Here is a 22,075-nt window from a genome sequence, read left to right as displayed (position 1 = left end):
CTGGGCAGGGCGGTTATCACCCCCTAGAGTGTTACAATTGCGGAGGCTACATTCGGGATTGATCCCGTTGAACGCTGTGTGATTACCCTGAGCAGGGGACCAGTGGGGCAAATATTTGTACTCCAGATGAATTGTTAATTCCACTGTTAAAGTTGCGATTGTGAGCGGAGGTTTGATAAAATGGCGGGTGGCTGGGGTTCCGCGAGAAGATGGGCGGCCGCTAGCGTGTGCTATAACTGTGGGGAAGAGGGACACTTCCGGCGGGAATGTGATCGGCAGGAAGCCCCTCGGTGGGCAAGCCCCCAGGTATCCAAACAGGGAGAGGTGTCGGGAAACTTAGAGGAGACCCAGTGAGGGAACGGCCTGGTGTCTCTGGGGGAACACGTTCCCAGCAATGTACTAAGGAACTCCCAAAAGCAAAAGACCCTATTCCTGAAAGATTAGTGGGATCCCGCTCCAGCGTGTTGCTAAGGCTAGGGGGAATCTATGCCAAAGCCATATTCGACACTGGGTTGCAGGTCACATTACTGTACCGTTCGTTCTACAACCAATGTCTGAAGCATTTACGCTTGACCCTATTCAGCGCACTGGAGATTTGGGGTATCAGTGCCGGTGATTATCTGTACGACGGTTATTTGTCATTGAAACTGGAGGCCAATGTGGGAATGTCTGAGGTTCTTGAGATGTTAGTGCTGGTTTGTCCAGATCTGTTTGAGACGGGTGCTGTTTCAATCCTGGTGGGGCCCAACACCCCTCTCGTACGGAGGCTCATGGGGGCCTGCAAGGAGAAGGCGGGTGAGAGTTTTTTAGGGACCTTGTCTGTGCATCCAGTGTTTCAAGCTGCGTTTGAGGAAGTGCAAGGCCGCACTGGGCCGGATACCAAATTTAAACGAGGGACTGTGTGGTGCACCCAGTTGAAGCCTAAGGTGATATGGCCCGGGGAAGTAGCGAGAGTGATGGGGACCCCTAGGTTTCCTGGAGTGCCTGAGGGTGAAGCCCTCTTAGTGGACGCTCCGGAAGACCTCAAGGGGGAGTTCTGATTTCCGGTGGGGCTGCTGGTGAGGCCCAAATTGCAGGGGCCCTTGGTTGTACAGGCGAGCAGGATGGCTTTGATTATTAGGAACACTATGAAGAGAGAGCTCAGGTTTAAGAGAGGGATGCCCTTGGCGCATTTGTTCCCGGTGATGGTAATGTCTAGTGCCCTCATGAGACCCGCTGGAGAGAGACTATTGGAAAAAGGGGAAAAGTTGACCGCTGAGGCATTTAACTTCATGGACTCCCTGGTGCCGCCGGGTTGGAAAAGGAGGCTGTTAGAGAAGATGTTGAAGCTGGAAGGTGTCTTTTCCATTGGCCAGTTTGATGTGGGTTGTTCCAAGAGCACTCGTCACACTATCCGGGTGACCGAGGACACCCTGTTTAGAGAGAGGTTGCGGCAACTGGCCCCTGCAGACGTGGAAGATGTGCGGCAGCATTCGTGTAAGTTGAAGTTAGCTGGGATCATCACTGAGTCCCGAAGTCCCTATGCATCCCCAATAGTAGCGGCCCGGAAGAAGAACGGGAAGGGACGCATGTGTGTGGACTATAGGACTCTGAACTGGCGCACCATCCCTGACCAGTATACGGTCCCGAGGGTCGAGGGCGCGCTGACCTGCCTGAGTGGTGTGAAGTGGTTTAGTGTGCTGGATTTGAGGAGGGGATTCTACCAGATCCCCAATGAGTGAGGCCGGTAAAGAGAAGACGGCATTTATATGTCCCCTGGGATTCTTCCAGTTTGAAAGGATGCCTCATATATCGGGAGCCCCTGCCACCTTCCAGAGGATCATGGAGAAGACAGTGGGGGATATGAACTTGATTGAGGTGTTGGTGTATTTGGATGACCTTATAGTATTTGGATCCACCTTGGAAGAACATGAAGCGAGGCTACTGAAGGTGCTCAGCCACCTGAAAGATGAAGGGTTAAAACTTTCTCTGGACAAGTGCTAGTTCTGCAAGACGTCTGTTAGCTATGTCAGAGATATAATCTCATGAAATGGAGTAGCTACAGACCCGGCTAAGATAGAAGCGGTGACCACTTGGCCGAGGCCCCAGACTGTGAGCACTCTGCACTTGTTCCTTGAGTTCTGTGGTTATTATCGGAGAAGGGATACGCCAATGTGAGTCATCCCTTGAATCAGCTTCTGTGCGGTTACCCTCCCTTGGGGAAGAAAGGGAAAGGAAAAGAAGGATGGGAGGGTGGAGAATATCTAAACCCATTGGAGCCCTTCGGACAGAGGTGGGATGCAAAATGCGAGGAGGTTTTTCAATCGCTAAAAGAGTTGCTGACCCAGACACCGGTACTGGCTTTTGCTGACCCCCGATTGTCATATGAACTACGCACAGATGCCAGCCGGTGGGGCAGAATCAAGGGAATAAGAGGAGGTATGATCAGAAAGTGAGGTTCTCCCAACTCCTGCTGGGAGACCGAGTCCTCATAAGGGATTTGGGGCTACCTGGAAAGCACAAGTTGGCTGACCGCTGGGCGGCCACACCCTATGTGGTGGAGAGTCAGATGCCAAACCTACCAGTTTTCTGGGTGAGGCCTGAGGAGGGGAATGGGCCTGTCAAGATTCTCCATCGGAACCACCTGTTGCTGCTGGGTCAAGAGGTGCAGGTAGACCTAGAACCCAACTTGGCACCTAGTAAGAGGACTCTGTGAAAACGTGGAGAGGCTGGGCCGGGCCCCACCACTGATTCGGAGGATGATGATCTGGATGTGTGGTACATGCTGCCTTTCGCTAACTCCTCATTGAGGAAGAGACTCCTGGCCCTTCTCCCACTGAGTCAGGTGAAGTGGAGGGGGCTAGCTGTGGGCAGCCTGGGTTACAGCAGGACCCTGAAGGAGAGGAAGCGGGGCCTGGAGACGGGACAGAGGGCTCCCAGATGGAGGGGGACAAGAGTGATACATTGCGGGAGGACTCAGCAAGCAAACCCAAAGTTATCCCTGGTAGTGTCTGAGTCTGAAGAGTTAGGTGAGGAGGTACAGAGGTCTCAGAGAATTAGGAGACACCAGATAGGTTGGCCTATGTAGCGCTTGAAGAACAGGGCGTGATCTCTACGGTTTTGGGGAGCTATGTCACTGCTTTCTGCACCTGGATTGGGCTTTGTGTTTTGCAGGAAGGGTTGGCAAATTACCTCAATGTCATGAGGGCATGACTTAATTTGGTGGGGGGAAAATGTAGTGGCTTCTCTGTGATGTTAACTGATGAGGTAATGTTTTCTCTGTAGCAGCAATGTTTGGGTTGTAACTAGAGATAACAGGTGCTTATCCAATGGGGGAAATGTTATTCTTTCTTGTGTGTCTGAAAGCTGTTGGTTTCGCGGGCTTTTGCCAGAAGGCGCGAGGGGAATGAAGAGAGGAGACACGACTTGAGTGAGTTGGTAGACCACCCCACTGGGGGTCCAAAGGAGGAGATCAATGGTCCAGAAGGAGATCCAGAAGAACTGCTGGACTGCGTGAGCTCCAACTTTGTGTGCACATGACTGTTTAATAAGATTATTGGTGCCTTTTCTTTTATATTTTGTTTCTCTACTAATCATATAGTCAAAGTAAAGAGTTATAAAGCTCAATCGTTTAATCGCATATTGTGTACTGTTTGTTATTTTGGGGTACTGATTTGTAACAGGGGACACCGCGCAGCATCCACCCAAACGAGATTTCTTAAGTATGGTCGGGCAGGGCGGTTATCAGCCCTTAGATTAAGCCGCCAGAAGAAGCGAGTGTTAAACAAGCATTACCTCATTGGGGCAGATGACTGGGGTGAGTGGTATGTGGCCAGCCGTTGTGAAGATGCATCTTCCTACCCGATATGTTTTCCCTTCTATCTATTGTTTCCCTTCTTTTGTGCAGTCACTGCAGCTGTGTCAGAGAATGCACATGACGGCACTGACTGTCTTCCCAGCAGTCAGTGACGGAATTACATCTCCGCGTAATGGTGCCTCCAGGGTCCTGGCAGGCAATGTTAGTGTCTTTGCAGGTCACCAAATCAGGCACTAATGCTAGATGCACCAAACATGGTGAAATACAATTTCTACAATCTAGAAAGATTACAGAAACTAGACTCGTATACCATGGAATTTAGAATGTTAAGGATTAATTTGATGCAAGATTTTCTGAATTTAGAGGGTTATTAGCGAGAGAATCTGCTACTTTTTAAAATCACATATGGGGGCATCTTCTGAAGCACTTTACACTATAGTTAATTTATTTATAAGTAAGTTATTTACATGAAGATGTTATCTTTTATGTTTATGGTCCTATTAACAATTCCATCTTGTTAATTATCAGTTTTAAACGAGGATCCATGTTCTCTTTAGCAACGTGCACATAGAAGAAAATCTAAAAATTACTAGATGTCAATTAATTTTTCAGCTGCTTTTCGTTCATTTTTTCCCCTAAAAGTACATAATATAGTGCCATAATTTTGTCACTTCTGAGTGATAGCTCCATGTTGAAAGTGAACCAGAACTCTCATTGTACGTGAAGATGTATACTACAGACTTTCATAAGGGGAATATTTCTTTTAAACAGTACGTGAGATTCAGTTAATATTCCTTCCCAGCCTCCCTTTTACTGTTGTTTGTGTGGCAGATGCTAGGGTTTTAATACAATTGGTCAGTCATACTGAGTGATAAATTACTTGGGCTGCAAAGTAGCTTTGTCCACCTGAGGTTCGTATTCCTGTGTAGTGGGATAAGGCTTTGTGTCAGCAAGTTTCCAACTGTTGACATCCTAATCTCAAATCTGTCAACGAGGGAAAGAATTTTCTTACCAGAAGAGTAAGGTGACTGCAATGGCTGTGAGAATATATACAAAAGAGAAGGTTATAACTCAATCCCCAGTAGCATCTACCTCTTCACACTTAGCCCTGAATAACTGTGTAAGACTGGTGCAAACGTTATGGACAGGCCGCCCAGCTTTTTTGTCGCCAGCTCATTAAAACAGAGAAAACTGATAGCATTAAATTTAAATATTGTACTTCAGTCACATCGCTTTATAGATTAAATAAAAGACAAACACGTCAATAAGATTTCCATCAAATGTATTTTTTTAAATTACACACATCTTGCAAATGTACATTTAAATGAATACAACTCCAAACTACAAGTGTTAGAAAAGAAGTCACAAAACAAACTTGAGTTTCTCTTTGATAGCAGTCTAAAAAAATGGAATGATTTGACCTCGTCTTTTTAAAAACAGTATAAACCCATCCTGAAGGCTATAAAAGAATGAACTGCTTTCTTTTAAAACAGCAATCTGGATTGGTGAGAATTTCCAGGGCTATATCGGAATATATGAAGCAAAGCCTAAAGTGAAGGCAAATCTCATGCGGTTGCGAATACTATCAACGTTTTTAGTTCTACCTTTGAAGAATAGGTAGAGTCAAATGCAGAGGTCAATTATGTCAAACTTGCCACGAAAGAGAAACTGAAATTACTGCATAGGAACCTCAAAGCTGAATGGAAATTAATCCTCTACACCTCACCTAACAAGCAAACACTTCTATCATTTAATCTCTACTAGTGTGCACTTTAGTAAAACTACGTTACAGAGTTCCAACTACGTCTATTCACTATTAGTTTAAAAAGTCAATAATAATAAACATTTTATGTACATTTAGAATTTCACAAAAAAGGCAGCAAAAAGGAACAAACTGACTTTTCACCACAGAAAGCAGAAAACATGCAAGTTTCAAGCATGATAGCACTGATTTTATAGAAAAAAACAAGCAAGCAAACTATTCAGAAATTAATGCTTTATAAAGGAACATCCTTCCCTTAGTTCCATTACATATTTAACTTGATGGCAGGCTTTTTGCTTTCAAAACCAAATTTTGTTGCATTTGAGCTTTAATATTATTTCATTGATATTCTGGTTAATTTTCTGATCATGGATTTACAGAGAGGTGTATTGCTGTACTACAGCCACTGCTCACCAAGAACTAACTGGATCCCCCAAGATGAACTAGTCAGAAACAAGCAATAAGGGAATTATGTTGAAAGTAGGTGACACATGGGAATGATTATACAGAGAAAGCCAAGTACTTGGGAGTGGTCCCAGAGAATTGTTTGCGTTAGAGAGTGACTGCAGAGAATGACAGTCACTGGGAGTAATGACATGGAAAGCAGGATGTTCTTTGAGATCTATTATGCAAAGGGTATAGAAAATATTAGCGTTTCAATATGAAGTTGCAGGTTTTAAAATGTTCCGCATCGTTTTTATGGCATCAAGTCAACCATTTATTTCTGACTAATTTTAAAGGATTAACCACTTTCAACACCACAGGATACTTGTTGAGTGCTAGAAGATTCCTGTTTAAAGCATGAAGCTTTTAAACATGTGTTTCCATTTCCCATTCATGGGGGAAATCAGGGTGGTATTGGAGTAAGGATCAGTGAGATATCCAGTTAATGGTGTACAGGGAGGAAATCTGATCCTTGCCTTCAGCTCTCGAAGGCACCGTCTGTGACGGCATCAAATGACCTCTTTAATTTTGGTCTGGATTTGCTTTGCTAATTTCACCTGAAGTCAACATTAAGATCAGGAATACAGCACATACTCCTTTACAATCTCAACAATATCCAAGGCTCATTAATAAATTCTTTATCAGTAGATTTTCATATCTGTCACAGTTCTAACATTCTGTGACATGCAAAGAGACAAACTGATTAGGTTTTCACTATTATTAGAAGTGAATTTAGAAATTTCCAAGGAAGTCACTTGGCCTATTGAATCTAATCGTGTATGAGAATATCATCTAGCCCTGTTCATAAGATGCACTTTAAACAAAGGTCTGGAACATTACAGGATGGAGCTATTTTATACACAACATATCACAAATGTGATACATTTCACAAATAAAACGGAAAATGCTGAGATTAGTTAGCACGTCAGGCAGCATCTGCAGAAAATAAAATGTACTTATGTTTAGATCTAAGATCTTGATCAGAACTGCATGAATGAGGAAATAGCCAAGCTTTTAGATGCGGAGAAGGGCTGTGGTGAAGAGGTTAGTGTCTGTGATAGATTGGATGCTAAGGTTGTCTGGGCAACACGCGTCTTTTGGTGCTGTCCGAGAAATGAACGCAACTTAAACATAGCAGATCCATCTGGAGAACCGTAAATACAGTAAGGTGAATAAAGACAGTAGAGAAAAAAAATGCACATTCAGCAACCGTGAGATGAAGAACACAACAGTTGAAATAAAAGAGTATAAATTTTATATATTGTGAAGACTATGCTGGTTGAGATTGTGATGCTGGGAAACACTTTCACCTCTAGTCTTCACCACCAGCACAGGGTGCTAGACAAGGTCCAACACAGTCAGAGGCAAAGAATCCCAATTCCTTTGCCGTAAAAAGCTTCATTGCTACAAATTGCAGAGGCAAGTTCAAAACCAGACTAATGTGAACGTGGCTCAACCTTTCACTCCTCTGAGTACATTGAGAATTTTAGATCAATTTCCAGCAAATGGGGCTACACGTTTGTAACTCAGAATGGATTAAAAACACCACAGAGAGGACATTTAAAATCAAAGTGCAGAGATAAGATTTGCATCACATTGGCCTAGCTGTATTTAAGTCCAGCTTCTACGTTTGAAGAGCACTGTTATTGTATGCACCAGAGTATTACATTTTAAATTATATGGAGAGGTTGTGAAGACACTATGACAAGAAAGGCCAGAATCATCATTTATCCTCTAGTCTGATAAAGTAATTAGACAGGACAGTGGAGCTGTTCAGCAATACATTTCTCTGGATATAAAACACTATAAATGTAATCCCGTAATCAGTATTAACCAGGTTCAGTGCTGATCCACTGCATGTTCTATGTCAGCATTCTAACCAATCTCCATCGTGCCAATTTATTTCACATTGTGCCCAGCCTCTGCTGATGACTTGTATCCTGAACTAACTTTACTTCACCTTCCTGCTTTTTTACATTCATGTCGCTGCCTCACACGGCAACAGCCAATTATGGGAACAGTGCCACTTATTCCCGCACGTCTCGTTGCGTGGCGACGAAAACAGCCCATCTGTTTCCATGGGAATGCTGGCAGTCCCAGGGTGCACTGCCCATGATGTGCATGGCGAAAAGGAGAATGAATGCAGAACATAGCAGGCAACGCTTCAGTCTATAATAAAGGTTTCTTTTTATCTTTTGTAATTTGATCTCTATTTGTAACATTTGGACCATTAACACCAGCTTTCATTTTAGGCTGGCCAGATATGCTAATCAGAGACTGGCTTTAGTCTCTGTGAGCCTTTGTCTAGCTTAGAAGAATACATACAAACCAACTGCCACTTTGGTTAAAATATTCAATGAAAAATAAAAGATACCACTGTAATACACTCATAGCCATAGGTAATGATACTTTGTTGAATAAATACTGCTTGTTAGCATTACTATCAAACTGCATTCTTTTCAATTACCAGCAGTTCACCTACGCTCTATTCACAGGGGCATGCTGCAACCTAAACCAACCAGTGAATTTCCCTCAAGGGGCATTTGAGGGGAATTTGCCTCATGAGGTCATTTCATTTGCTGCAGCCTACAGCTTCGCCTCATAAAGTGGTCTCACTCGCTTCTCCTGAAAGCACAGAGCATAACCTCACAGCAAGGTCTATCTGCCTGGAAAGGCCAGGAGCCCACCAGAGCAGCTAATCATATCTATTAAAAGCTACCTTCTTGCGGCAGGAGCTTAATCAGCTGTCCAGGCCAGTAACTGCGAAGACCCACGAATGGAGAATATTGAATCATACCTTGTGCACGGGCTTTAATATGCTCAGTTATCTCAGCATACTTTTAATCTGCCCTACAATGTATGCAGGGCAAATCCTGAACAGCCAGAGATTGCCACAATATGAAATATAATGATGTGCAGTTTAAAGGAAGCACTTAAGTAGATCTTGCTTATAAAAAGGCCCAAGCCACTTCCTCCAATTGTTGTGAACCTTGTGCACTGACAGTAATTCAACCACTCAGAGGCGAACTGCTCCATTGCTACACATTCCAGTTGCCTGTAAGAGACACAATGCGAACTCCTGTTTTAACTGTAATCCTGCACTGTACTTGCTATTAAAGGAGTGACACTTAGCTCGTTTGAACTTCAAATGATGTGACGTGGCTTCAGTTCATGTCGATGAACTGACACAGTTATAATCATGTCCTGCATTCCCTGCTCCAGATCTTATCTCCAGCCATTCCCTGTCAGTATGTTTTCTTCCTGCTGGAAGAGTGGAATTATGACTATCCTGCCCTCTTCATGACTGATGCGATTCTGCTGGGTGGAGCACAGGAGAAAGCAGGCTGGAAACAGTTTCTTTGTTGACTATTCCTCCTCATCTTGATGAGGACACACTGTCATATTTCATCTTAAACTTTGTATTAACTCCAAAGGTTGAGATCAGGATCATGGAAATTAAATGGGAGAGTACTGAACATCTGAAATAAGTTACCAGAGAAAGTGGTCAAGGAGTGTACAATTGGAATGTTGAAGAGGCATTTAGATAGGTACATGGACCGAAGCTGTTAAGAGGGCTAAGGGCTGAATGCAGGAAACTATGATTAGCAAGGTGAACAGCATGGATCAGTTGGGCCGAAGGGCCTGTTGCCATTTTGTATTATTACTCTATGGCTCCATGGAAGCTACTCAGCTAGAAACATTCAGAATCAGGTGTAACATCCAACAAAATACTGTGACTCCGCACCTGTTAATCTTTATTGAGTTAACCCTTTGAGGACTGCAGATAAGTCATTGTCCTGGGTATAATGAGGTGTGTGTGGGGGGGTGTAGCGGTGATAAAGCAGCACTTTCTACTGAGATCTCCAACCTGTGTAGAGAATGGGGATTGCATCGGAAGCTAGAGAGAAGATTGTGTGGCTTGGGTGGAAAACTGGGGAGATGGTAACGGACCCAGAATTGGAAGATCAACATGATGAGAGGGAGTGTCATAGAGGATAGTGGGGGGGGGGGGGCAACTCGGGATTAGGGATCGGGCAGATAATTGGGATTATAAAGATAAGAATCCCCAGTCACAGGGCAATACAGCATGGAAACAGGGTCACCGGTACAAATGGCCTGTGCTTTCCACAGCATCCTGCCTGCTTGTCTCAGCTGCCCTCGCTTGGCCCATAACTCTTCAAGCCTTTCCCCTCCATGTATCTATCTGCAGTAAATGCCCCGTCAGTGTTGCAGTTACACCTAACTCAACCATTTCCCTCGGCAGTTCATTCCAGGTATTCACCACCCTCTACGTTACCGGTCAGGTCTCTTTTGAATCTCTCCCTCTTATCTATGCCCTGTAGATCTGGATTCCCCACCCTATGGAAAAGACTGTGACTGTCCGCATTATTCATACCATGTGTGATTTTATAAACTTCTAAGAGGTCACCCCTCATTCTCCTACACTCCAAGGAATACACTCCAAGATCCAGTGTGGTCAACCTCTTCCTGTAACTCAGGCCCTTTAATCTATGCTGCATCCTAGTAAATCTCTCCTTCGCCCTCTCCAGCTTGACAATATCTTCTCCGTAACAGGGTGACCAAAACTGTACATGATACTCCAAGTGCAGCCTCACCAACAACCTATATAACTGCAGCATATTGCCACTCAGCTCGATGTCTTGACTAATGAAGGCCAGCATGATAAATGCCATTTTACCATCCTGTATATTGCAGGGGCCACTTTCCGTGAACCGTGTACTTATACTCCTTGGTCTCCCTATTCCACAAAACATGTCAGTGCCCTGCCATTTGCTGTGTAGCTCCTACCCTGGTTTAGATGTCCAAAATGCATCACCTCACACTTATCCAGCTTCAAACCCTTCTGCCGTTCCTTAGTCCATTTCGTGATTGATCAAGTTCCCTGTGTAATTCATTGTAACCTGCTTCTCTAGCAACAAGACCCTCTAGTTTGGAAATCGTACCATGTATATTCACATTCAAATTATTTATATACATAATGAATAACAGAGGTCACAGCACACACTCCTGGGGCACTCAACAGGTCACAGGCTTCCAGTCAGAGAATTGACTTTCCACCATCAGACTCTGCTTCCTATTATCAAGCCACCTCAGGGTATGGGAGGTGAGCTGAGGATGGGGTGGTGAGGGGCGGAGGAGAAATATAGGCTCTCAACACTTCCTCCTCATCAGCTCTCTCTAAAAAACTTGGATGTGTGAGATGTGGTGGATAACCAAGGTGGTTCAGGAAAATGAGAAGATAATTGGGCAGATGATTTTGGACGGGGGCATGATGGGATTTCTGAGGTATTTGGCAACAAGTAGTGGTTGAGGAGAGGGGTTTGGGCAATTATTGGTGGAAAAAGCACTACCTCAGATTTTGATGCTCAGCCAAACTGGGTTGAGCAGCCTTCAAGCCTCTAGTTGCTTCAGTGTTGTCAAGGGCCTCAAATATACAATAAAATTTTGTGCAAGAAACATCAACAAGTAGTGTATCCAAACTTGGCATTACTGTGCATGCCCTTTATGATCTACAGGTTAGCCTATTTCCCATTTGGAAGTCTCACAACACCTTTGAAAATAATTCTCCAAGGCCAAAACCATGGACATCCTGGTACAGAAATTGTGCTGAGTGTCTTCCTTTTCTTCTCAAAATCCCTTATCATTTTAATGGAAATGTGTTTAATTCCTGGGCACCGTTTGAACTGTATTGAACTGGTATTAAGTGAATTTAAACTGTATCAAAAATAGCTGGCATTAGAAAATGGCGACAAGATTAAAAAAGAATCCAAGTAACTAAAGTATTTTGGAAGGCAGAGATTACCATTATGTTCTATGATTGTTCCTATAGACAAATGCCTTCCTTAATAATCCTCTCTACCTCCCTCTTTTTATGGCTATTAAACAATGGATGCTTTTAAATATAAGCGAGCAATAAATTTTTGCACTATGGCATCACTGGATATTTGAACCATGGGTATCAATCATAGTAATTAATTGGCAATGTACTCATCGCAATACATCAAAGTGTTGAAATTCGTCCAGAGTTGTACATGCTGAATGTGCATGCGCGCACTGACCACCACTCCTCAGATTTATGTCTGGAACTGAATTTCAGAAACACAATCAATTGCACACAATCTACTACAAGATAAATTTCCACCCTGAAGGTTTCTTTCAACCAATCCCTCCCAAGATATACTTTTCTTGGCTAAAGGTTGACAGGAGCTTATGGCCTAAAAATAAAGTTGTTAGCTACAATATTCAATAAAAGGGCTACTTAGCTATTTCTACAGGATCCAACTTGTACTGTTGAAAAGGGACGGAATTCATGGCACTGTGAGCAACAGGGTATTACAGGGTTATTTCTTTCCCGAACATGGCCATCTTAAGAAATTCTGCAAGTATAGAATGTAACAGAGAAAATCTGACCATGAATCTTCAAAGATTGCTTGTGGAATGTAAGAGGCCTCACTGTGCCCTGACATTTTGAATTCCACATCAAGCAACATCAGCCTGCAAGCTAAATGTCAAGTCAAGCAAAGCAGTAAATATCTCCTCTAAATCAAGAAAGAAGATCAGTCCTATACATGGGAAATTTATTTCATGCTAATCCTAGTCCAGTAACAAGTCAACATTCCTTTTCACTTTCAAATCTGTCTTCAAAGAAAAATCTTCACCACCAGATCTTACAAGTATTCTATTAATGCTATTCAGTAAGTTTAGTTACAAACTGGTTTTAATAATTGCACAGTGAACACATTCACAAATTAAAAAAAGCTTAAGAACACTGTGTTCTTATTAGTAAATTGTAGATTTGCTGTGTTAATCTAATCCTAAATAGTTCTACCATTCAAAATGTCATAAAAAGCAAGAATCAGAATCATTTTGTTGCTAAAAAATGTATTAAACAAACATGATCAAATTTAATTTTAGAAAATCATTATGCTTAGTCTTATTAAGTTGTTCATCATTCTCAAATTCATTCCCATTTTCAGATCAATGCATTATGTTTAACTAATGAGTCTTAGTGATTTTTTTGGTTTTTTTTTCCTCTTTCCTTTTTTAAACAAATTGGATGTTAAAACATTTCTGCTCAGCAGAGTATTTTCTTGTACAAAGAAAAAACTGGCAGAGGTTCTCAATAATTAAAACAGATCTTTAAACGAAGCATATAACAACAGCGCATTAATATCAAAGAGGAATGGAAAATCACACTGCACAATGAAATTAAAAATCAGGGACCACAATTTTCACAGAACACATGATGTACAAGAGACCTGCTTGTTTTACGAAATATTCTCACAGTGCTTTATATCAGATGTTTAGAAAAAGGCAGTGATATTCCAAGATAATAGGTTTCTCATGTGATGGACAAACTGTTTAAAAAAAAAGGGCAACTTTTTGGCTTTTTTTTTAGTTTTTTTTTCATTGGTGTCACTTGGCAATTTGTGAGCACCAACAGCAATACCTCTGCACTGGGCAGATTTCCTTTTCCAAGTCTCACTATTTCAGGTGGCTAATTCCAGACTTTGCTTGCTTGCTCTTCCGCTCACACCGGTGGCTTACATCGAGTCACCCAGTGAGTCCGAATCATCCAGGGAAAGTGGCAGATACAGGTCCTGGAGGAGATAAGGAAGGCAACTTTAGAAAGATTTAAACAAAAATAAAACATTTTGCAGTAGTTCCACGTTAAATGATTTCACTGTCCAATTGTGTGAAATTTTTTAACTAACATGTGGCTGTTGTGTTTTACTATTTATTGTTATGTTTATTATTTAGTGTTGCGTTTGTTATGTTATGATTGCACTGCCCCTGAGAAACGCTGTCTCATTCTGCCCTGCAGAGCTGATGTAAGGTTAGAATGATAATAAAGTTTTTTGAATCCTGAATCTTGAATCTTTGAAATTGGTGACTGCAAATTGGTCTTAGCCTCCAGCATCCCTTCTCATTCTTACTGCTGTTGGCTTCATTGCCTAAAATAGGTATCTGGGCTTTTCTTCTCTGCACCCTTTCCAGTTTAATAATGTTTCACCTATAACAGAGTGACCGAAACTGTACACAATACTCCAAGTGCAATCTCACCATCATTTTGTACAACTGCTACATAACGTCCCAACTCCTAAATGCAATGCCCTGCCTGACAAAGACCAGCATACCAAAAGCCTTCTTCACCACCGTCTCCTTGTGACACTGCTTTCAGTGAACTGTGTACTCATACTACAAAGTCTAAAGTACTGCTAATCATAGGCCTACAGTCCAAGAAAGAACTTTCAACAACCACTCTCTGCTTCTTACCATCAAGCCAATTAAAATCCAATTAGCCATTATTCTTTGTGTACACACAGCTCAGCATTCATCTCTCTGATATGTACATGGTTCCTGTGAAGCCATAGCAATTGCCAGGACTCACTCAGTATCGTTAATGAGACCCATCTCTACTGTTGAACCTTCTTGATTGGGATAAACCTTGCATCTAAAATTAATACTTCTCCTACAAAAGTAGATATACATAAATATCCAACCTAATGCACATACTTCAAAAATATAATTCATTGCTTGAAAATAGAATATGGAAATTCTGAGGATGCTATGTGGTGACATTTTTCTTATTTTTTAAATATAAGATAGACAGCAAATCTTAATTACAGAAAAATGCTCATTGCCTTTATTAATCTGTAAATAATTCAGGTAAATTAATCCAAAGCTGCTGGAAAATCATTCGGCAATAAATTTCTTCATTTCATTTCTAAATGGCATATATACTTATCTCACTAAATAGCTTTAGTTTAGCACGGTGCAGATGGACAGAATGGTCTGCTTCTGTGCTGTACTTTTCTATGACCCTATGACTAGCTTGCAATTATTTTGACCTTTTTTTGGTCTAATTACTCTATTTTCTTATTTCAGTACCTGTACAGAGTCATTGTTTTTTGGAAATATATTTTGTGTTTCCATGAGTAAAACAATTCACAAATTGTAGCTTTTTCCTTCAAAAGAATAGTGTCATCATAGGTTTTGCACACGTTTTAACTATCTTCATAATATGGTAGTATATATAATCTCTTGTCGTAGACAACCTTCAATGCTAATGGATGCATTTCTGCTGACAGTGAATCCAACATTTTCACATGGACTGGTTCAATAATTAACACCAGGCACCATGCTGATAATCACCATTTCTACCTGAGTGAAATCAGCTCTATTACAATTTTACGCTCTCAAAGCCAGCTCTGTAATATCAATTGTATTTAAAATTATGCTTCAAATTAAAATGGACGAATCAGAGAGCAAGATTGTTGTAATATCCTTAAACTTATGTGGTCCAGAAGAACTGACAACTTTGAAAGGATAAGAACATTATATAATGTAACATTTGAGGTATTGTTCTACTGTTAAGACACCGTACAGTACAGCATGGTCTTGCTGCTGATGTTTCTTTCTTGGTTCAAGCACATCTAGTATACAGCATAAATGTTATTCAGCAGTTTGGAAGAAGGATGCTAATATTAACTTTTCTACGGTCAGGTAGGTTGGTGTGGGCACGTGGCCAAGTGGTTAAGGCATTGGACTAGCGACCTGAAGGTTGTGAGTTCGAGCCCCAGCCGAGGCAACGTGTTGTGTCCTTGAGCAAGGCACTTAATCACACATTGCTCTGCGACGACACTGGTGCCAAGCTGTATGGGTCCTAATGCCCTTCCCTTGGACAACATCGTGGGGAGGGAAGACTTGCAGCATGGGCAACTGCTGGTCTTCCACACAACCTTGCCCAGGCTTGCGCCCTGGAGAGTGAAGACTTTCCAGGCGCAGATCCATGGTCTCGCAAGACTAACGGATGCCTTTACTTTACTTACAGTCAGGTAATCAGCAAGAAGTTATTGTCTTTGATTGTCCTTTGTAAAAATTTGCCTTTCCTTGATTGCTTTAACCCTCTTAAAAATTAGATATCGTGAGTGAGTGACTGCAGTTCATAATTCCAGCCCCTAAATTTGCTTTGTTACATGTCAACATTGCTTGAATTAACCGTAAGCGTCATTTTGGTGTGCTTGGATGGGGCGTGGCATGGCGTCATTTTGGTGCGCCTGGACGAGGCGAGGGGATGGCGTCATATAACAAATGGGGTGTAGGCTTTTTCTATTGAATTCGGGAGGTTTCTGAAAATTTCTGCAGCTAAGCGATACAATGGACTGTGAGCTACCAGGGAGAGCGAATTGAGTTGAGTGCGTTGAAGAGTTCACTACAGCAGCGGGAGATCCCAATATTTCTCCGTGTCTGAAAGATTGTGATAATTTGTGGCACCCAATGCATATTGAATATATGACTGTCACTTTGTATGATCCATACTTGGATTTCTGGAGTATTCTGTGGCGACCACTTTTTGTTAATCCATACATGGATTCGGATGTGTTACGCGGCGACCACTTGTATTAAGGAATATTCCGTGACTATCACTTTGTGATATCCCTATGTGGGTTTTGGAACTTAGGCGTCACTTTGTTATCCCTGCGTGGACTCTAGTACTTAAGTGACGACCACTCAACTTCTGGAATCATCTGTGACTCATAGACACCTGTACCTGTTCCCGTGGATTCCGGACCCTTCTGGATTGCCAACCTAGGACTCTGTTTGAGTGAGACTTGGGAAGAACTGTTTCCAGAACCCACAGTTTGTGAACTAAGATGCATTGCACTGTTAATTTTTGGTTAGGGGAGTAATTGTTTTAATTGTCTATATTTTTGTGTAAGTATTAAAAATGTATTTCTTTAACATTAAAATCTGTGCCTGTGGTCTATTGCTGCTGGCACGTAACAACTTTCCAAGAATCTTAATTTTTAAATGAATTAGAGGATTTGGAAATTTGTTTCCTTAAATAGCTTTCATCAAAGAAAAGTGTGAAATAGTTCCCTCCTACTTACTAGTGTACGTTCTGAGGTCTGAGTGTATTTACTTCTATGTCCTGACACTGGGTAACTTAACAAGATTACAGGAATAGGGAAAAAATACTTTTTTAAATGGTCACTAGGTGTTAACCAATTTTGAGGTAGAAATTTGGTCATTTCTTGTGTGCTTATAACAGATTAACAGTTAAAAATACCGAATATCATTATATATCGATATACAATCAGAGACCACTTTATTAGGTACACCTATACATCCCTCATTGACGTAAATATCTAATCAGCCAATCACATGGCAGCAACTCAATGTACAAAAACATGCAGACATGGTCAAGAGGGTAATTTGTTCAGATCAAACATCAGAACGGGGAAGAAATTTGATCTAAGTGACCATGGAATCATTGTTGGATGCCAGATGGGGTGATTTGAGTATCTCAAAATCTGCTGATCTGGGATTTTTCATGAACAACGGTCTCTAGTGCTTACAGAGAATGATACAAAAAGTACAAATAACATCCAGTGAGTGACAGTTCTGTGAGTGAAAACAATTTGTTAATGAGAGAGGTCAGCGGAGAACAGCCTGATTGGTTCAAGTTGACAGGAAGGCGACAGTAACTCAAATAACCAGGCTTAACAACAGAAGACCATCTCTGAATGCAGAACCTGTTGAACCTTGAAGCAGCAGGAGGTACCTAATAAAGTGGCCACTGAGTGCAAAGGCAGAGATCAAGTGGGTACCCAGAGACTGTTCCCCCAGAGCGGAAATGGCTAGTTCAAGGGGCATAATTATAAAAGTGATTGGAGTACATTATAACAGAGGATGGTAGAGGTAAGTTCCTTATAGAGGGAGTTGAGTACAAAGAATGCCCTGCCGGATGCAGATACGTCAGGTGGATTGAAGAAACTCTTAGATAAGCACATGGATGATAGAAAATGGAGGGCTATGAAGGAAGAAGGGCTAGACTGATTTTAGAGTAGGTTCAGGTCAGCATAACATCATGAGCCAAAGGGCCTGAAATGTGCTGTAATGTTCTATGTCCTATGTTTTATATTCCTTTCCCAGAGATCTGTGTATTTCAAGACTAAAACAGAAAGATACCTTGTGTTGAAAAAGGACTCCTTTTATTTTATTATTCTGCTTAATGATACAACGAGCCCGTGCTGCCCGGTTACGCGTGTGTGACCAATTTATCTACAAACCCATATGCCTTTGGAATGTGGGAGGAAACAAGAGCACCCGGAGGAAACCCACACAACCATGCAAACTCTTCACAGACAATGGTGTAACTGAACCTGGGTCACTGGCACTGTAACAGCGCTCTGCTAACCAGTATGCTATTGTGCCACCTTTTTCGATAGCTCAAAAAGGAGAAGATAAAATGGGGTAAATCTTGTCAGCTAACCTTGTGCTTGCGAAGGCATCCTGGGCTGGTTGGTGTAGAAATGGGTGTCGAGACTGGAGACTTGTTTGACCTTGGGGTGGAGAGCTGGCTGCTCGAGGTCCCATTGGCTGAAAGAACAGACAACAAACAAGTTGTATTGTCCTAATCATGTGATCATTGTAAAACCATGTTGGTCCAGTTCAGAATATTAAAGGCATTTCTTTTGGAACAGAACTCAAAGTCATTTCTTAATCATTACTGCCTTCTCGGATAGGATAAGCGATAGGTACTAGGAATGCATTGGCCAGGGGTGAGAGGGGCAAATACCAGAGTTATTATGAGGCTCTTAGATAGGTACATTAATATGCAAAGATTAGAGCGACATAGATGCTGTAGGCAGAAGTGACTAGTTTAATTAGGCATTTAATAACTAGTTAAATTAGTTTGGCACAACATCATGTGCCTAAGGGCCAGTTCATGCACTGTACTATACTATGTTGCATCTTTATTGTGCTTCTCAAGGAACATGAACTTACCAGGTGGAACGTGAGCATAAGTTATTGACAATGAAATGGTGACACTTCCTCCCTCTGCAGATGCTGCCTGATTTGCCAGCATTCTCTGTTTTTATTCAATATTTCCAGCACCCGTAACTCTGTGCTTTCTCTCACATTTCTTACAACATAGAAATTTGTTTGTCCATCTGTGCCACTCAGAGCATTCCCATTAGTTCCATTTCCTTGTGTTTGCCCCGCAATCAATTTTCTCCCACATATCAGCTCCCAAAATCTCCTGCCACTCACCGATACCAGGCGTAATATACACTGTGCAATTAACATATCAACCTGCATTTTTTGGAGATGTAGAGAGAAACTTCAATGGCTAGGGACAATCCCAGGGAAAACTTGCAAATTCCTCACACATGCCACCAGAAATAAAGATTGAATCCAGGTCACTGGAACAGCGTAGCACCTGGCTTATCATGGAATTATTCCCAATCTAACGATGCTCCCCTCTACCCACACCTATGTTCTGAATAAATGGGATACTTTGGTACATAACTTTCTCAAAGTTCAAAGTTAAAAATACATACACAATATCAAAATACACATCTTTCACCATATATGACCCTGAGATACATTTTCTCACAGGCAGAGACAATAAATCCATACTAGAATCAATGAAACTTGGGCAAAAAAGTACGTCAGAAGTGCGATTCGACCCCATGCCTCCAATTGGAGACCAAAACACCTGTTTTACTACAGATGGAGTTTATTCCTTGTGTCTGGCGCCTTAGACCACTTGGCTATCCTGACAACTTAAAGGCTAGAAAATAATGTTTGTATTCTCAACACGTTATATCACAAGAGGAGCCCATGAAATAGAAATCCATAAGGCGAGATCATTTTTCAACATAATGTAAATGTCAAATATTCCAAAGTACAGACCTAATTACAAGTACTACCTTACACATACAAATAAACATCCCATAAACATATACATGAACTGGGACTTTAACTTTCAATATAAACCCAGGCTGACACTGAGAGAAGCTCAGGATCATGTTACACCATGCAATTCACTTTCAGGCTGCTCTTTTTACTGAACTGTTTCACATCCTATTCTGGTGACACTTAAGGAGGACAATTCAGAGTTGCGTGAAATGCCTTCCTCATTTGAGACAAACCCAGGACAGCACCTGGAAGCTGAGCAAGATACGTCAAATCTGGAATGCTTTGGAAAGAGCACCTCCGCAAGAAAAAGAATTTTCCAGGGGTAGGAGGAGGAATCAAAGGAAAAAGACATTTGAGAAATACACCAGCATTTCTGCAAACTAATCAAATTCTGAAATTCTTCATTTCTTCCATTATGCATTATTAGCAGCATGACATTTCACATGAAACGGTAACAAGTTACATTTATAATGTCTATTGTAAAAATTGAGCAGAGTATAATTAAGTAGCACTTAATGAAAACCATTTTTTAGTTGGCAAAGCCATCAAAAGGTCATTGTACTCTGAGAGAACTATGCTGGAGATGGAGTTACATTCAGTGCAGGGAGATTGGAACTGAATTTTTAGATTAGTAACAGCTCCAGGATTGGCATCTACGGCAAAGCACATGTTCACACACCTACAATCAGGACTAAACCACCTCACGATCCAGGCTTGGAGGCCAACATTCAGCCTCAAGGGGGCTCAGAAGATGGGGGATCAGGAAGAAAATGTACATTGCTGGAGGCTGGGATTAATCTTCCCCAGATCGCTGTGGAAATATTCTATATCTATTGGCATGTAGCAACCCAGGTAAAATGGCTTTGGCCATTTCATCCAAGTTTCTATCACATAGCTGTGCTTAACTCCCACAGCAACGTTCGTTAAGCTGGCAATGTCAGACAGTGAGGCCACCTGATGGTTGCAGTGAGTGTGGAGATGCCAAGTTACAGGAGTAGGTCAGTGTTTTTCTTAATCCCACACTGACTGAAGTTAAGAGACTACATGCGGACAATGAGATGATAACTCATCCTGCATCAACTCTAACCTCTACCTGATCAGAAAGTTCTCAAGGCATCCACTGATAAAACAAATAGAAGAAATGTACAACTAATTAAGCATCATAAGCACTTTCTTTTCCAATTACCTGAATGATGCAGCAATACAGAGTGACCCAGAGACTGCTTTACTGTTTATTTATTGAGACATAGTGCGGAATAGGCCCTTCGAGCCATGGCGCCCAGCAAACCCCCGATCTAATCCTACCCTAATCACCAGACAAGTTATAACGACCAAGTAACCTACCAACCGGTACGTCTGTGGACTGTGTGGGGAATCCAGAGCACCCGGAGGAAATGCACATGTTCACGGGGAGAACATATAAACTCCTTATAGGCAGTGGCGGGAACTGAACCTGGGTCACCTGTACTGTGAAACATTGCGCTAACTTATGCTTTCTACATGAAAATGTCACTGCATTTTCCTGTGCCATTGCTTAAAGTGCTCTGAAAAGTTCAGAACATTCGACAGAACACTGCTTCAGAAACAACAGGTATCATTGAAAAACTCTGGATGAATTTCTTGCAGCTGCCTGACAATGGTGGTCGCGATGGCCAATATTGCAGTCAGATAGGGTTAACTTGGACAGAAATGTGGAGACAACTGATTTGACTTTGATACAATTCACATCATTTCCTTGTCAATGAAGATTGATTGCATTAAATTAGTGAATAGTTCTGACAAATAAGCAATGTTATGCCTAATATTCTTGAATTGATTACTGAGTGAAGCATTCGAGTCTTCAAAGGACTTTATCTCCATTTCAGAAAGTGTATGAAAGCATCCCAGGCTGCTTCCTTTAGAGAACTATCTGACTTCTGTGTTCAACAGCAAGTGCTCAAACTGTCCATCATTCTCAATACAAAACTCTTGAAATAGTTGAGAATTGAGGGCATAGGACTTGATTTTAATTACCTCTGTGATAACAATCATGGATTAATTACTATAGTCAATCACCTATTGTTTAAGTCCAATCTCAAGTTCTGCAATCAATAAAGGGGTAGGTTATGATGCCATCATAGTTCAGGAAAAAACTGACTCTGCCTGATGGTAGATAAAGTGGGGCAGTGATAAACTCATTCGGGCCGTGGGCTAGAGAAATGCAGTCAAGACCACTCAAAAGGGCAGATTCTGAACTTTACATGATTGAACACATACCTTAATTAAGAGGAATTGCATCACTGAGTGTGGAAAGTGTACTAGCTAATACTACGCTGTAGTAGTGTATGGCAATAATGCGT

General features: G+C 41.8%; 1 protein-coding gene across 3 annotated transcripts in view; it reads right to left on the bottom strand.

Moving 5' to 3' along the window:
- Positions 1-5,099: 5,099 nt before the first annotated feature.
- LOC140204286 (neuronal migration protein doublecortin-like) overlaps positions 5,100-22,075 on the bottom strand; it is a 184,914-nt gene continuing 167,938 nt past the window's right edge. For all 3 annotated transcript variants that reach the window (XM_072270875.1, XM_072270878.1, XM_072270877.1), the window contains 2 exons: positions 18,304-18,410; positions 5,100-13,624 (listed from right to left, as the gene is read on the bottom strand). In XM_072270875.1, the coding sequence (XP_072126976.1) occupies positions 13,568-13,624; positions 18,304-18,410 (164 nt within the window). In that variant the 3' untranslated portion in view covers positions 5,100-13,567. The remainder of the gene's footprint in view (positions 13,625-18,303; positions 18,411-22,075) is intronic.

The sequence above is a fragment of the Mobula birostris genome, chromosome 10, assembly GCF_030028105.1.
Source record: "Mobula birostris isolate sMobBir1 chromosome 10, sMobBir1.hap1, whole genome shotgun sequence".
NCBI lineage: Eukaryota > Metazoa > Chordata > Chondrichthyes > Myliobatiformes > Myliobatidae > Mobula > Mobula birostris.
Note: the sequence above shows the minus strand (reverse complement) of the source record. Positions and strands in the feature narration are given on the sequence as shown.